Source organism: Coregonus lavaretus (assembly GCF_964263955.1).
Source record: "Coregonus lavaretus genome assembly, chromosome: 28".
NCBI lineage: Eukaryota > Metazoa > Chordata > Actinopteri > Salmoniformes > Salmonidae > Coregonus > Coregonus lavaretus.
Genome location: NC_140015.1, coordinates 40,501,318 through 40,518,605, shown reverse-complemented (window position 1 = coordinate 40,518,605; position 17,288 = coordinate 40,501,318). Strand labels below are relative to the sequence as shown.

General features: G+C 43.7%; 1 protein-coding gene across 1 annotated transcript in view; it reads left to right on the top strand.

Annotated features, from left to right (window-relative positions):
* Positions 1-17,288, top strand: part of LOC311103631 (polycomb protein suz12-A-like) — a 42,263-nt gene that overhangs the window by 4,344 nt on the left and 20,631 nt on the right. The window contains exons 4-9 of the mRNA XM_084145231.1: positions 5,523-5,591; positions 5,912-5,961; positions 6,389-6,474; positions 6,661-6,904; positions 7,670-7,769; positions 8,192-8,297. Coding sequence (XP_084001357.1) covers positions 5,523-5,591; positions 5,912-5,961; positions 6,389-6,474; positions 6,661-6,904; positions 7,670-7,769; positions 8,192-8,297 — 655 coding nt within the window. The remainder of the gene's footprint in view (positions 1-5,522; positions 5,592-5,911; positions 5,962-6,388; positions 6,475-6,660; positions 6,905-7,669; positions 7,770-8,191; positions 8,298-17,288) is intronic.

Sequence of the window (17,288 nt, the reverse complement as noted above, 5' to 3'; positions counted from 1 at the left end):
AAAAAAGTATTTGATATATAAGTGGTTCAGCTATGAAATCAGCTGCCAGTTTTAAAAAGCAGGGATCAAGAAGATCAGGACCTGCAGGCTTTCTCTGATCTAAGGATTTCAGGGCTTTACAGTGAGGGAAAAAAGTATTTGATCCCCTGCTGATTTTGTACGTTTGCCCACTGACAAAGAAATGATCAGTCTATAATTTTAATGGTAGGTTTATTTGAACAGTGAGAGACAGAATAACAACTAAAAAATCCAGACAAACTCATGTCAAAAATGTTATAAATTGATTTGCATTTTAATGAGGGAAATAAGTATTTGACCCCTCTGCAAAACATGACTTAGTACTTGGTGGCAAAACCCTTGTTGGCAATCACAGATGTCAGATGTTTCTTGTAGTTGGCCACCAGGTTTGCACACATCTAAGGAGGGATTTTGTCCCACTCCTCTTTGCAGATCTTCTCCAAGTCATTAAGGTTTCGAGGCTGACGTTTGGCAACTCGAACCTTCAGCTACCTCCACAGATATTCTATGGGATTAAGGTCTGGAGACTGGCTAGGCCACTCCAGGACCTTAATGTGCTTCTTCTTGAGCCACTCCTTTGTTGCCTTGGCCGTGTGTTTTGGGTCATTGTCATGCTGGAATACCCATCCACAACCCATTTTCAATGCCCTGGCTGAGGGAAGGAGGTTCTCACCCAAGATTTGACGGTACATCGTCTCTGATGCGGTGAAGTTGTCCTGTCCCCTTAGCAGAAAAACACCCCCAAAGCATAATGTTTCCACCTCCATGTTTGACGGTGGGGATGGTGTTCTTGGGGTCATAGGCAGCATTCCTCCTCCTCCAAACATGGCGAGTTGAGTTGATGCCAAAGAGCTCCATTTTGGTCTCATCTGACCACAACACTTTCACCCAGTTCTCCTCTGAATCATTCAGATGTTCATTGGCAAACTTCAGACGGGCCTGTATATGTGACTTCTTGAGCAGGGGGACCTTGCGGGCGCTGCAGGATTTCAGTCCTTCACGGCGTAGTGTGTTACCTATTGTTTTCTTGGTGACTATGGTCCCAGCTGCCTTGAGATCATTGACAAGATCCTCCCGTGTAGTTCTGGGCTGATTCCTCACCGTTCTCATGATCAATGCAACTCCACAAGGTGAGATCTTGCATGGAGCCCCAGTCCGAGGGAGATTGAGAGTTATTTTGTGTTTCTTCCGTTTGCAAATAATCACACCGACTGTTGTCACCTTCTCACCAAGCTGCTTGGCGATGGTCTTGTAGCCCATTACAGCCTTGTGTAGGTCTACAATCTTGTCCCTGACATCCTTGGAGAGCTCTTTGGTCTTGGCCATGGTGGAGAGTTTGGAATCTGATTGATCGATTGCGTCTGTGGACAGGTGTGTTTTATACAGGTAACAAACTGAGATTAGGAGCACTCCCTTTAAGAGTGTGCTCCTAATCTCAGCTCGTTACCTGTATAAAAGACACCTGGGAGCCAGAAATCTTTCTGATTGAGAGGGGGTCAAATACTTATTTCCTTCACTAAAATGCAAATCAACATTTTTGACATGCGTTTTTCTGGATTTTGTTGTTGTTATTCAGTCTCTCACTGTTCAAATAAACCTACCATTAAAATTATAGACTGATAATTTCTTTGTCAGTGGGCAAACGTACAAAATCAGCAGGGGATCAAATAATTTTTTCCCTCACTGTAATTCACTGTATCACAATTCCAGTGGGTCAGAAGTTTACATACACTAAGTTGACTGTGCTTTTAAACAGCTTGGAAAATTCCAGAAAATGATGTCATGGCTTTAGAAGCTTCTGATAGGCTAATTTACATAATTTGAGTCAATTGGAGGTGTACCTGTGGATGTATTTCAAGGCATACCTTCAAACTCAGTGCCTCTTTGCTTGACATCATGGGAAAATCAAAAGAAATCAGCCAAGACCTCAGAAAATAAATTGTAGACCTCCACAAGTCTGGTTCATCCTTGGGAGCAATTTCCAAATGCCAGAAGGTACCACGTTCATCTGTACAAACAATAGTACGCAAGTATAAACACCATGGGACCACGCAGCGGTCATAATGCTCAGGAAGGAGATGCGTTCTGTCCTAGAGATTAAAGTACTTTGGTGCGAAAAGTGCAAATCAATCCCAGAACAACAGCAAAGGACCATGTGAAGATGCTGGAGGAAACAGGTACAAAAGTATTTATATCCACAGTAAAATGAGTCCTATATCGACATAACCTGAAAGGCCGCTCAGAAAGGAAGAAGCCACTGCTCCAAAACCGCCATAAAAAAGCCAGACTACGGTTTCAACTGCACATGGGGACAAAGAACGTACTTTTTGGAGAAATGTCCTCTGGTCTGATGAAACAAAAATAGAACTGTTTGGCCATAATGACCATCGTTGTGTTTCGAGGAAAAAGGGGGAAGCTTGCAAGCCGAAGAACACCATCCCAACCGTGAAGCACGGGGTGGCAGCGTCATGCTGTGGGGGTGCTTTGCTGCAGGAGGGACTGGTGCACTTCACAAAATAGATGGCATCATGAGGAAGAAAAATTATGTGGATATATTGAAGCAACATCTCAAGACATCAGTCAGGAAGTTAAAGCTTGGTCGCAAATGGGTCTTCCAAATGGACAATGACCCCAAGCATACTTCCAAAGTTGCGGCAAAATGGCTTAAGGACAACAAAGTCAAGGTATTGGAGTGGCCATCACAAAGCCCTGACCTCAATCCTATAGAAGATTTGTGGTGGGCAGAACTGAAAAAGCGTGTGCGAGCAAGGAGGCCTACAAACCTGACTCAGTTACACCAGCTCTGTCAGGAGGAATGGGCCAAAATTCCCCCAACTTATTGTGGAAAGCTTGTGGAAGGCTACCCAAAACGTTTGACCCAAGTTAAACAATTTTAAAGGCAATGCTACCAAATACTAATTGAGTGTATGTAAACTTCTGACCCACTGGGAATGTGATGAAATAAATAAAAGCTGAAATAAATCATTCTCTCTACAATTATTCTGACATTTCACATTCTTAAAATAAAGTGTTGATCCTAACTGACCTAAGACATGGAATCTTTACTAGGATTAAATGTCAGGAATTTTGAAAAACTGAGTTTAAATGTATTTGGCTAAGGTGTATGTAAACTTCCGACTTCAACTGTACATTATCTGTGTGTCTATGGACTTGGTCAACAGTGCAGGCAACTGTCAACTGACTGATCTACAAATCACCTCGCATCATATAACTACTCATTATTATTAGTAGTAGATCAGTCAGTCACAATTTACCATAATGCATCATCACAGATTTGATGCTCTTGAAAACAGTGATCCCTGTGGGAATTGAAAACAACAGTTGAAAAACAACCTTGTTGCTAGCACTGCACTCTTCCTAATTGAGCCACACAGGACCATTTGTCTGCTGTAATGAGACGTAGTACATGTTGGCTAATGGCTATATCTTTCTCTATGTAAATGAGAAATGGTATGTTTAGTTATCTTAGCTTTTTTGCATATCGGTTGATTTATAGTGAAATCTGGGGCCCTGAGTTCTTCTTGATTATAGTGATATCTGGGGCCCTGAGTTCTTCTTGATTATAGTGATATCTAGAATCAAATGTTTTTCCTCTACGATGCGAAATGTAACCTACCGGCTGTATTTCTGCCCAACGTGAACGGCAATAGTGCAAGATATATACATGAAAACATGAAATGACACCGGGAATCGATAGAACATCGCTCAAAAAACAAAATAACTTTCCAAATAGGTGAATCTTTCCTTTAATCCTTTACACTCGTGGGAATTGGCCTATATGGATAGGGAGGCTAAATTGAAATGTTTCTTACAGAATAAATATGAAAAGTGTATGCATAACCATGGCAGAAATTGAAAGGGAACAGTTGGGAGGTTCTGGGAAAATGATTAGACCAAAGTTGAGGACACAACAGTTCACCTGACACAAGACTGAATCCAAACATTACACTGTTGATTTTATGTGCATTTTACATTTACTTTTGTTATCTGTTGATAACGAAATCTGAAATAGTCTGGATACATTCAGTAACATGATAATATTCCTGGGAAATGTGTTGCAGGTGCAACATGAGACCAACATGTGTAAAGGATTTGAGTGAGAGGACTAACTGGTGTCTCCAAGTGGCCACACACCTCTCCAAAGTTCCTAACTAATTCTAATGCACTTTTATGACTCAAAGTCTTCAACTATAAGGTGCTGTTTTGAGCTCTCCTAGCTGTGCTGGTGAGGAACTAGAGCAAGGACACTTGTAGTAGTTTTCTTTTGGAACACAGCCCTGCATCCCCGCCTTTACACAATTACTGTTGTATACACAATTCAAAAATGGTCCATTAATAAATCCCAATCTGGGTCAGGTGGGCATCATTTGAAAGCTTGTTCTATTGCCAACATGACTAGCTAAGTTATAAACTACGATATTACAGTGTTAGGCTTTCACAAGGTAATTCAGGGAAACAGATGGTCATTTTGGTTGGCATAGAAAGGAGTCCTGAGCTCATTCAGGTGGGTGTGCCGAGGATAATGTTCTTCACAGTAGACAAACCGGCTCGTTCTGTTCAGAACAACCCAGGGTATAACGCCATGTCATCTTGATCTTTACATCAAACGTAGTGATCATAAACGTTGACACTATATATGACATGAGTTATATGATATGGAAATGTCAAGTGGAAATGTGGGTGTTTGGCTGCTGGTATGACATCAAAGCAGTATTTACTATAGTCCTCAACGTCTCCTCTTTCTAAATACATAGAGTCCTCTTCATTTACAGCATTTCTCTCACTCAGTCAACAACATTAGCGGGAGGGATGGGGGGCAACTTGTTGTCACGTGCGGTGCTGAAGTTCAGAACGGCTGTCAGTCAAAACCCATACAGAGCTGTGAAGCACAGAGCCAGAGGTCTGACGTCATGTATAGCATGTTACTGTACAGCCGCTGAGCTCTGACGTCATGTATAGCATGTTACTGTCCAGCCGCTGAGCTCTGACGTCATGTATAGCATGTTACTGTCCAGCCGCTGAGCTCTGACGTCATGTATAGCATGTTACTGTACAGCCGCTGAGCTCTGACGTCATGTATAGCATGTTACTGTACAGCCGCTGTGTTCCAATTTAGATGCTTATCAGTGTCCAAATCTGCCATTTTCAACCTGTATACGGGTACGAGTTTACACAGCCCAGTTTCTCCATTGGGTTGAATACATCCTCACTTTTTAAATGATATTTATCTGCATTTAATGGTGATGTGTGTTCTGATTCTCCCACTTGTGCACTCCCTGTCATGGTTTTCAAATCATTGGATGGTTGTAGGAGCACTGGGTGGGGCAGTTTCCAACATGGTTAAATCCTTGACGGGGAGTATGCAAGACAAGTGCACACTTTGGGAGAAGTGTAGTGAAGGAGGTTCAAGCCTCAGAAGTGCAGTATAAATCCCCAGTGTGTCCTGTCTCTATTAACCCTGAGGGTTCTCTGGGGGGGGTCAGGAAGTCCTCCAGGGTGGATCACCTGCTGTACAGAGTGGAGAAGAAGAGGGCTGAGCAGAGGGCACACAGGTAAACACACACAGAACCCTTCAGTATCTTCTGGTCTTTTTCCATTAGTCCACTGTTGATACGGTGATAATGTGGCATGCTACACTTTGCTTCTTGAACGTTCTAGGCCTATGTCCTGAACTTGACCGTTGACATGCAAAAAATGTTGGGGCTGTATCAATGGGTAAAATACCGAAATATCGTTTTTGAGTGGATTATTCCTTGAACTCCAAAAGGTGCTTGATATCGATAGTCCCAAAAAAGCCATTCACACCTGAAAGAATCAGATCTAAGCTCTTTTTTGTAACTCTTTGGTAACTCTTTCATAACTTTGTCCCCAGCCTGGCTTCACACCTACAACTCACCTTCACTGGGTTCTTTCATAAAGTTGGTAAGTGTTTAACTTGATGTTTGCAGGGAGGATAGTTGGTAAGTGTTTAACTTGATGTTTGCAGGGAGGATAGTTGGTAAGTGTTTAACTTGATGTTTGCAGGGAGGATAGTTGGTAAGTGTTTAACTTGATGTTTGCAGGGAGGATAGTTGGTAAGTGTTTAACTTGATGTTTGCAGGGAGGATAGTTGGTAAGTGTTTAACCTGATGTTTGTAGGTATGATGGAAAATATAAATTTCATCAGATACCAAATGCACGTTATTAGTTTAAATCCTGATTGTTACCCTCTTATTATTCATTTTACATTTTTTACATTTTAGTCATTTAGCAGACGCTCTTATCCAGAGCGACTTACAGTTAGTGAGTGTATACATTTTCATACATTATTCCCTTTAGTCCTGATTGTTAATGTCTTCTTCCTCTACAGAGAAGTCATCAGTAGACTCTGAGAATAAGCAGAACTCTGTTTCTCTAGAGGTGCTGCTGGTTAAAGTCTGTCACAAGAAGAGGAAGGTAAGAGGGTGTGTGTGAGCATCAGCTAAATGAGTCAAATGGAAATGTGTGCATCTTCTCTCCTTTTACCTCTCTCTCTCTCTCTCTCTCTCTCTCTCTCTCTCTCTCTCTCTCATCCTCTCTTTTTCTCTTTTTCTCTCTCTCTCTCTGGTACACATTTCCACTCCCCGTTCTCTCCCCCTCTAGGATGTGAGCTGTCCAGTGAAGCAGGTCCCTACAGGGAAGAAGCAGGTGCCTCTGAACCCAGACAGCAGCACTCCCAGCAGTCAGGCCAAGCCAGGCTCCTGTCCTTCTCTGGTGGTGTCCAGTAGTGAGTTTGAAGCCAGCAGCATCCATACGGTCAAGTCCTACTCCCTGTTGTTCAGAGTGTCAGGACCAGGCAGGACGCAGCACAACGGACTGGTCAATGGACAGACCAATGAGAACATAGGTAGGTTTAGCGCTGGAGGTAGTCACTACGTGTATGTATATTAACCCCAGGCTTGTTAACCCCAGGCTTGTATTGTTACAGAGGATGTGTGTGTTAACCCCAGGCATGTATTGTTACAGAGGATGTGTGTGTTAACCCCAGGCTTGTATTGTTACAGAGGATGTGTGTGTTAACCCCAGGCTTGTATTGTTACAGAGGATGTGTGTGTTAACCCCAGGCTTGTATTGTTACAGAGGATGTGTGTGTTAACCCCAGGCATGTATTGTTACAGAGGATGTGTGTGTTAACCCCAGGCTTGTATTGTTACAGAGGATGTGTGTGTTAACCCCAGGCTTGTATTGTTACAGAGGATGTGTGTGTTAACCCCAGGCATGTATTGTTACAGAGGATGTGTGTGTTAACCCCAGGCTTGTATTGTTACAGAGGATGTGTGTGTTAACCCCAGGCTTGTATTGTTACAGAGGATGTGTGTGTTAACCCCAGGCTTGTATTGTTACAGAGGATGTGTGTGTTAACCCCAGGCTTGTATTGTTACAGAGGATGTGTGTGTTAACCCCAGGCTTGTATTGTTACAGAGGATGTGTGTGTTAACCCCAGGCTTGTATTGTTACAGAGGATGTGTGTGTTAACCCCAGGCTTGTATTGTTACAGAGGATGTGTGTGTTAACCCCAGGCTTGTATTGTTACAGAGGATGTGTGTGTTAACCCCAGGCTTGTATTGTTACAGAGGATGTGTGTGTTAACCCCAGCCATGTATTGTTACAGAGGATGTGTGTAACAGGAAGAAGAGAAGCTCCACCGTCAGAGAAGAAGAAGTGGGAGAAACAACGTTCGTAGCTCAGATGACTGTGTTTGATAAGAACAGGTACACACACTCTTTCTCTCTCGCACACACACACACACACACAGTCCTCTAACCCCTAACCCTAAAATAGCTTTTTACAAGTGAGGACCGGCAGAATGTCCTCACTTCTCTGAATTGTAGTTGGTTTACTATTCTTGGACTTAAACTGTGGGCTTGCTCCACCTCTCTGGCAGACTGTGGGCTTGTTCCACCTCCCTGGCAGACTGTGGGCTTGTTCCACCTCCCTGGCAGACTGTGGGCTTGTTCCACCTCTCTGGCAGACTGTGGGCTTGTTCCACCTCAACTGCATTACAGCTGATAATCTAGAAATCACCTTGCTTCACAAAAAACGACTCATTATTTGTCAGTCAGTCACGATTTGCCCACTCGGCATCACTGATTTGAAGCTCTCGAAGACGGCCAATGTCCCTCTGTCTTTTCAGGCGTCTCCAGTTGTTAGATGGGGAGTATGAGGTGTCTATGCAGCAGATGGAGGACTGTCCTGTCAACAAGAAGAGAGCCACCTGGGAAACAAACATGGATGGAAAGGTACGTGTGTTGGTTGACAGGTGTGTGTGTGTGTGTGTGTGTGTGTGTGTGTGTGTGTGTGTGTGTGTGTGTGTGTGTGTGTGTGTTGTCACGATACCAGAATTGAGACTTCGATACCAGGTTTAGTATGATGATACTCGATACCAAAACGATACCAGGGCAAAAAAATACGGTATATTAGCCAAAGTCCCAGAATGGCCCTTGATCCAGACAGAGAAACCCAGCTACTACTCTGTTCAATAGTTGGGCATCTTATAAGTTCAATATCCTTACCTTTGAAATGGGGATGTGACAAATATACAATGTTTAAACAGCCATTTTTTAAAATCGTTTAAACGATGAATCATAAAATGATGTGAATTCACAATTCCAATATGGTCCTGCTTATGATGGCAATGCAGTTTAATCTACGCACGCCTGGCTACCTACCAGACGACCGTCACTAGTTGCCACAGTCATAAACCCCGCCTATTTCTACAATTGATCTTCTTAAAATGTGATTTTTAAACCTAACCTTAACCCCACTGCTAACCTTATGCCTAACCCTAACCTTAAATTAAGGCCAAAAAGCAAATTTTTTGTTTTCATTTACTTTTACGATATATCCAAATATGACTTTGTGGCTGTGCTATCTATTGGAATCCCTACCAGACGGATCACCCTCTAAATACACCTCCGCTGTCTTCAACCAGGATCTCAGCGATCACTGCCTTATTGCCTGCGTCCGTAACGGGTCCGCGGTCAAACGACCACCCCTCATCACTGTCAAACGCTCCCAAAAACACTTCAGCGAGCAGGCCTTCCTAATTGACCTGGCCCAGGTATCCTGGATGGATATAGATCTCATTCCGTCAGTAGAGGATGCCTGGTTGTTCTTTAAAAGTAATTTCCTCTCAATCTTAAATAAACATGCCCCATTCAAAAAATACAGAACTAAGAACAGATATAGCCCCTGGTTCTCCTCAGACTTGACTGCCCTTGACCAGCACAAAAACATCCTGTGGCGTACTGCATTAGCATCAAACAGCCCCCGCGATATGCAACTTTTCAGGGAAGTTAGGAACCAATATACACAAGCAGTTAGGAAAGCAAAGGCTAACTTTTTCAAACAGAAATTTGCATCCTGTAGCACTAACTCCAAAAAGTTTTGGGACACTGTCAAGTCCATGTAAAATAAGAGCACTTCCTCCCAGCTGCCCACTGCACTGAGGCTAGGAAACACTATCACCACCGACAAATCTACAATCGAGAATTTCAACAAGCATTTTGCTACGGCTGGCCATGCTTTCCACCTGGCTACCACTACCCCGGCCACCAGCTCTGCACCCTCCGCTGCAACTTGCCCATGCCCCCCCCCGCTTCTCCTTCACACAAATCCAGACAGCTGATGTTCTGAAAGAGCTGCAAAATCTGGACCCCTACAAATCATCTGGGCTAGACAATCTGGACCCTTTCTTTCTAAAACTAGCCGCCGAAATTGTCGCAACCCCTATTACTAGCCTGTTCAACCTCTCTTTCGTAACGTCTGAGATCCCCAGAGATTGGAAAGCTGCCGCGGTCATCCCCCTCTTCAAAGGGGGTGACGCTCTAGATCCAAACTGTTACAGACCCATATCCATCCTACCCTTCAAAAGTTTTTGAATGCCAAGTTAACAAACAGATCACCGACCATTTCGAATCCCACCGTACCTTCTCCGCTATGCAATCCGGTTTCCGAGCTGGTCATGGGTGCACTTCAGCCACGCTCAAGGTCCTAAACGATATTATAACCGCGATCGATAATAGACAGTACTGTGCAGCCGTTTTCATTGACCTGGCCAAGGCTTTCGACTCTGTCAACCACCGCATTCTTATTGGCAGACTAAATAGCCTTGGTTTCTCAAATGACTGCCTCGCCTGGTTCACCAACTACTTCTCAGATAGAGTTCAATGTGTCAAATCGGAGGGCCTGTTGTCTGGACCTATCACAGGGTTCAATTCTTGGGCCGACTCTTTTCTCTGTGTATATCAATGACGTCGCTCTTGCTGCTGGTGACTCTCAGATCCACCTCTACGCAGACGACACCATTTTGTATACATCTGGCCCTTCATTGGACACTGTGTTAACAAACCTCCAAACGAGCTTCAATGCCATACAACACTCCTTCAGTAGAAATCCAACTGCTCTTAAACACTAGTAAAACTAAATGCATGCTCTTCAACCGAACGCTGCTTGCACCCACCCACCCGACTAGAATCACTACTCTCGACGGGTCTGACCTAGAGTATGTGGACAACTACAAATATCTAGGTGTCTGGTTAGACTGTAAACTCTCCTTCCAGACTCACATTAAGAATCTCCAATCCAAAGTTAAATCTAGAATCGGTTTCCTATTTCGCAACAAAGCCTCCTTCACTCATGCTGCCAAACATGCCCTCGTAAAACGGACTATCCTACCGATCCTTGACTTCGGCGATGTCATTTACAAAATAGCCTCCAACACTCTACTCAGCAAATTGGATGTAGTCTCACAGTGCCATCCGTTTTGTCTCCAAAGCCCCATATACTACCCACCACTGTGACCTGTACGCTCTTGTTGGCTGGTCCTCACTACATATTCGTCGCCAAACCCACTGGCTCCAGGCTATCTATAAATCACTGCTAGGCAAATCCCCGCCTTATCTTAGCTCATTGGTCACCATAGCAACACCCACCCGTAGTATGCGCTCCAGCAGGTATATCTCACTGGTCATCCCCAAAGCCAACACCTCCTTTGGCCGCCATTCCTTCCAGTTCTCTGCTGCCAATGACTGGAACAAATTGCAAAAATCTCTGAAGCTGGAGACCCTTATCTCCCTCACTAACTTTAAGCATCAGTTGTCAGAGCACCTTACCGATAATAATAATAATAATATGCCATTTAGCAGACGCTTTTATCCAAAGCGACTTACAGTCATGCGTGCATACATTTTTTTTTTTTTTTTTTTTTGTGTATGGGTGGTCCCGGGGATCGAACCCACTACCTTGGCGTTACAAGCGCCGTGCTCTACCAGTTGAGCTACAGAGGACCACTGCACCTGTACACAGCCCATCTGAAATTAGCCCGCCCAACTACCTCATCCCTATATTGTTATTTATTTTGCTCATTTGTACCCCAGTATCTCTATTTGCACATCATCTCTTGCACATCTATCATTCCAGTGTTAATACTAATTGTAATTATTTTGCACTATAGCCTATTTATTGCCTTACCTCCTTAACTTGCTACATTTGCACACACTGTATATATATATTTATTTCTGTTGTATTTTTGACTTTGTTTTGTTTTACCCCATATGTAACTCTGTGTTGTTGTTTTTATCGCACTGCTTTGCTTTATCTTGGCCAGGTCGCAGTTGTAAATGAGAACTTGTTCTCAACTGGTTTACCTGGTTAAATAAAGGTAAAATAAAACTGCTGCCCCCCACCCACTCAGCAACGATTCTCTGCTGTGTGCCTCTGCTCCATGTTCTCACTTCTCATCAATTAAACCTGGCTCAGCAAGTCTGTTCTTGATAAGGATATTTTAATAAATGGTTATAATGTGTATCGCACTGATCGAGTTAAGAAACGTGGGGGTGTGGCTATATACGTAAAGACTAAATTCCTTGTAAGTGTGCCAAAGTCTGAAACTATTTGTAAACAGTTGGAATTTCTTGCTTTTAATCTTGAGGTTTCAAAGGGTCTCTCTATAACTGTGATTGGCTGTTATAGACCCCCCCCCCCCCCTCTGCTCTCGGTGATGCATTGTCTTTTCTGATGCACTTTATGTCTAAACTTCTTTACAATGAAATTATCTTGATTGGTGAGCTCAACTGGTGTTGGTTAAAGCCGGCGTCTGATTTAAAAAATGTATTGTAATTCTATGAATCGTACCCAGTTGATTAATTCACCCACCCGCCCAAATCTCAAATGTCCAGAGAAATCTACCGTGATTTGATTTGATATTGACAAATGTTCCACATAAATATTCTGCGGTTGGTGTGTTCTGTAATGATTTAAGTGACCACTGTGCTGTTGTTGCTATTAGAAATACTAAGGTACCCAAAACAAACCCACGCTTTATTCGTAAGAGAAATATTGAGTTTTAATGAGCAGGCTTTCTTTCATGATTTGTTTTATTTTGACTGGAGCAAGATTGAGCTTATTCCTGATGTGGAAACTGCCTTGAAGTTCTTTCATTATGTGTTTTTTCCAAATAGTAAACAAACATGCCCCATTCCACAGGTTTAGAGTTAAAGGGCGGGATATAATCCATGGTTTTCTTCTGAGCTGTCCTGTATTATTCACAAACGTAATCTAGCCTGGGCTAAAGCAAGAAACTGATGTTCTGATGCTGATTGGCTTCTTTTTAGGCAGCTACGAAACAGGTGTTCTTCTCTTCTCAGGAAGGCCAAGTCTGAATATTTTATGTCTGTTACTGCTGATAACCTGAATGACCCTAGAAAGTTTTGGAAGGCTATTAAGTCTGTCTGGTAACAGTAATGTTAATGAATTACCGTCATGTGTATTGAAGGACTCTGTTGCTGCAAGGTCCCCCTGCTCAAGAAAGCACATATACATGCCCGTCTGAAGTTTGCCAATGAACCCAACGCACTAGAAGACCAGTTCTTAAAGCCTTTAGCCGTATCCTTATTCTAGTCCTCCTCTGTTCCTCTGGTGATGTAGAGGCTAACCCAGGCCCTGTAGCCCCCAGTATCACTCCTACTCCCCAGGAGCTATCATTTGATGACTTCTGTAATCGCAAAAGTCTTGGTTTCTTGCACATAAATATCAGAAGTCTACTTCCTAAGTTTGAGTTATTCACTGCGTTAGCACACTCTGCCAACCCTGATGTTCTAGCAGTGTCTGAATCCTGGCTCAGGAAGGCCACCAAAAATTCTGAAATTTCCATCCCCAACTATAACATTTTCCGGCTAGATAGAACTGCCAAAGGGGGTGGAGTTGCAATCTACTGTAGAGATAGCCTGCAGAGCTCCATCATACTATCCAGGTCTGTGCCCAAACAGTTTGAGCTTCTACTTCTAAAAATCCACCTTTCCAGAAATAAGTCTCTCACTGTTGCCGCTTGCTACAGACCCCCCTCAGCCCCCAGCTGTGCCCTGGACACCATATGTGAATTGATTGCCCCCCATTTATCCTCAGAGTTCGTACTGCTTGGTGACCTAAATTGGGATATGCTTAATACCCCGGCCATCCTACAATCCAAACTAGATGCCCTCAATCTCACGCAAATTATCAACGAACCTACCAGGTACAACCCTAAATCCGTAAACATGGGTACCCTCATAGATATCATCCTGACTAACATACCCTCTAAATACACCTCAGCTGTCTTCAACCAGGATCTCTGCGATCACTGCCTTATTGCCTGCGTCCGTAACGGGTCCGCGGTCAAACGACCACCCCTCATCACTGTCAAATGCTCCCTAAAACACTTTAGCGAGCAGGCCTTCCTAATTGACCTGGCCCAGGTATCCTGGATGGATATAGATCTCATTCCGTCAGTAGAGGATGCCTGGTTGTTCCTTAAAAGTAATTTCCTCTCAATCTTAAATAAACATGCCCCATTCAAAAAATACAGAACTAAGAACCGATATAGCCCCTGGTTCTCCTCAGACTTGACTGCCCTTGACCAGCACAAAAACATCCTGTGGCGTACAGCATTAGCATCAAATAGCCCCCGCGATATGCAACTTTTCAGGGAAGTTAGGAACCAATATACACAAGCAGTCAGGAAAGCAAAGGCTAACTTTTTCAAACAGAAATTTGCATCCTGTAGCACTAACTCCAAAAGGTTTTGGGACACTGTAAAGTCCATGGAGAATAAGAGCACTTCCTCCCAGCTGCCCACTGCACTGAGGCTAGGAAACACTATCACCACCGATAAATCTACAATAATCGAGAATTTCAACAAGCATTTTGCTACAGCTGGCCATGCTTTCCATCTGGCTACCACTAACCCGGCCACCAACTCTGCACCCTCTGCTGCAACTTGCCCATGCCCCCCCCGCTTCTCCTTCACACATTCAGACAGCTGATGTTTTGAAAGCGCTGCAAAATCTGGACCCCTACAAATCAGCTGGGCTAGACAATCTGGACCCTTTCTTTCTAAAACTAGCCGCCGAAATTGTCGCAACCCCTATTACTAGTCTGTTCAACCTCTCTTTCATAACGTCTGAGATCCCCAGAGATTGGAAAGCTGCCGCGGTCATCCCCCTCTTCAAAGGGGGTGACACTCTAGATCCAAACTGCTACAGACCTATATCCATCCTGCCCTGCCTTTCGAAAGTATTCGAAAGCCAAGTTAACAAACAGATCATCGACCATTTCGAATACCACCGTACCTTCTCCGCTATGCAATCCGGTTTCCGAGCTGGTCACGGGTGCACTTCAGCCACGCTCAAGGTCCTAAACGATATTATAACCACGATTGATAATAGACAGTACTGTGCAGCCGTCTTCATCGACCTGGCCAAGGCTTTCGACTCTGTCAACCACCGCATTCTTATTGGCAGACTAAATAGCCTTGGTTTCTCAAATGACTGCCTCGCCTGGTTCACCAACTACTTCTCAGATAGAGTTCAGTGTGTCAAATCGGAGGGCCTGTTGTCTGGACCTATGGCAGTCTCTATGGGGGTGCCACAGGGTTCAATTCTTGGGCCGACACTTTTCTCCGTGTATATCAATGATGTCGCTCTTGCTGCTGGTGACTCTCAGATCCACCTCTACGCAGACGACACCATTTTGTATACATCTGGCCCTTCATTGGACACTGTGTTAACAAACCTCCAAACGAGCTTCAATGCCATACAACAATCCTTCAGTAGCCTTCAACTGCTCTTAAACACTAGTAAAACTAAATGCATGCTTTTCAATCGAACGCTGCTAGCACCCGCCCACCCGACTAGAATCATCACTCTCGACGGGTCTGACCTAGAGTATGTGGACAACTACAAATATCTAGGTGTCTGGTTAGACTGTAAACTCAACTTCCAGACTCACATAAAGAATCTCCAATCCAAAGTTAAATCTAGAATCGGCTTCCTATTTCGCAACAAAGCCTCCTTCACTCATGCTGCCAAACATGCCCTCGTAAAACTGACTATCCTACCGATCCTTGACTTCGGCGATGTCATTTACAAAATAGCCTCCAACACTCTACTCAGCAAATTGGATGTAGTCTATCACAGTGCCATCCGTTTTGTCTCCAAAGCCCCATACACTACCCACCACTGTGACCTGTACGCTCTTGTTGGCTGGTCCTCACTACATGTTCGTCGTCAAACCCACTGGCTCCAGGCCATCTATAAATCACTGCTAGGCAAATCCCCGCCTTATCTTAGCTCATTGGTCACCATAGCAGCACCCACCCGTAGTCTGCGCTCCAGCAGGTATATCTCACTGGTCATTCCCAAAGCCAACACCTCCTTTGGCCGCCATTCCTTCCAGTTCTCTGCTGCCAATGACTGGAACGAATTGCAAAAATCTCTGAAGCTGGAGACTCTTATCTCCCTCAATAACCTTAAGCATCAGTTGTCAGAGCACCTTACCGATCACTGCACCTGTACACAGCCCATCTGAAATTAGCCCACCCAACTACCTCATCCCTATATTGTTATTTATTTTGCTCTTTTGCACCCCAGTATCTCTATTTGCACATCATCTCTTGCACATCTAGCATTCCAGTGTTAATACTATTGTAATTATTCTGCACTATAGCCTATTTATTGCCTTACCTCCATAACTTGCTACATTTGCACACACTGTATATATATTTTCTGTTGTATTTCTGACTTTGTTTTTTTTACCCCATATGTAACTCTGTGTTGTTTTTTATTGCACTACTTTGCTTTATCTTGGCCAGGTCGCAGTTGTAAATGAGAACCTGTTCTCAACTGGCTTACCTGGTTAAATAAAGGTGAAATAAAAAAATAAAAATCTGAATGATTCAGAGGAGAACTGGGTGAAAGTGTTGTGGTCAGATGAGACCAAAATGGAGCTCTTTTGGCATCAACTCAACTCGCCGTGTTTGGAGGAGGAGGAATGCTGCCTATGACCCTAAGAACACCATCCCCACCGTGGAAACATTATGCTTTGGGGGTGGTTTTCTGCTAAGGGGACAGGACAACTTCACCGCATCAAAGGGACGATGGACGGGGCCATGTACTGTCAAATCTTGGGTGAGAACCTCCTTCCCTCAGCCAGGGCATTGAAAATGGGTCGTGGATGGGTATTCCAGCATGACAATGACCCAAAACACACGGCCAAGGCAACAAAGGAGTGGCTCAAGAAGAAGCACATTAAGGTCCTGGAGTGGCCTAGCCAGTCTCCAGACCTTAATCCCATAGAATATCTGTGGAGGGAGCTGAAGGTTCGAGTTGCCAAACGTCAGCCTCGAAACCTTAATGACTTGGAGAAGATCTGCAAAGAGGATTGAGACTAAATCCCTCCTGAGATGTGTGCAAACCTGGTGGCCAACTACAAGAAACATCTGACCTCTGTGATTGCCAACAAGGGTTTGGCCACCAAGTACTAAGTCATGTTTTGCAGAGGGGTCAAATACTTATTTCCCTCATTAAAATGCAAATCAATTTATAACATTTTTGACATGCATTTATCTGGATTTTGTTGTTGTTATTCTGTCTCTCACTGTTCAAATAAACCTACCATTTAAAATTATAGACTGATCATTTCTTTGTCAGTGGGCAAACGTACAAAATCAGCAGGGGATCAAATACTTTTTTCCCTCACTGTAAAGCCCTGAAATCCTTAGATCAGAGAAAGCCTGCAGGTCCTGATCTTCTTGATCCCTGCTTTTTAAAACTGGCAGATGATTTTATAGCTGAACCACTTACATATCTGTTCAATCTAACCCTGGAATATAATGAAATTCCAAGGATCTGGAAATCCGCATTTGTCCTACCACTTTTAAAAGGGGGAGATCCAACTCTTTTAAGTAATTATAGGCC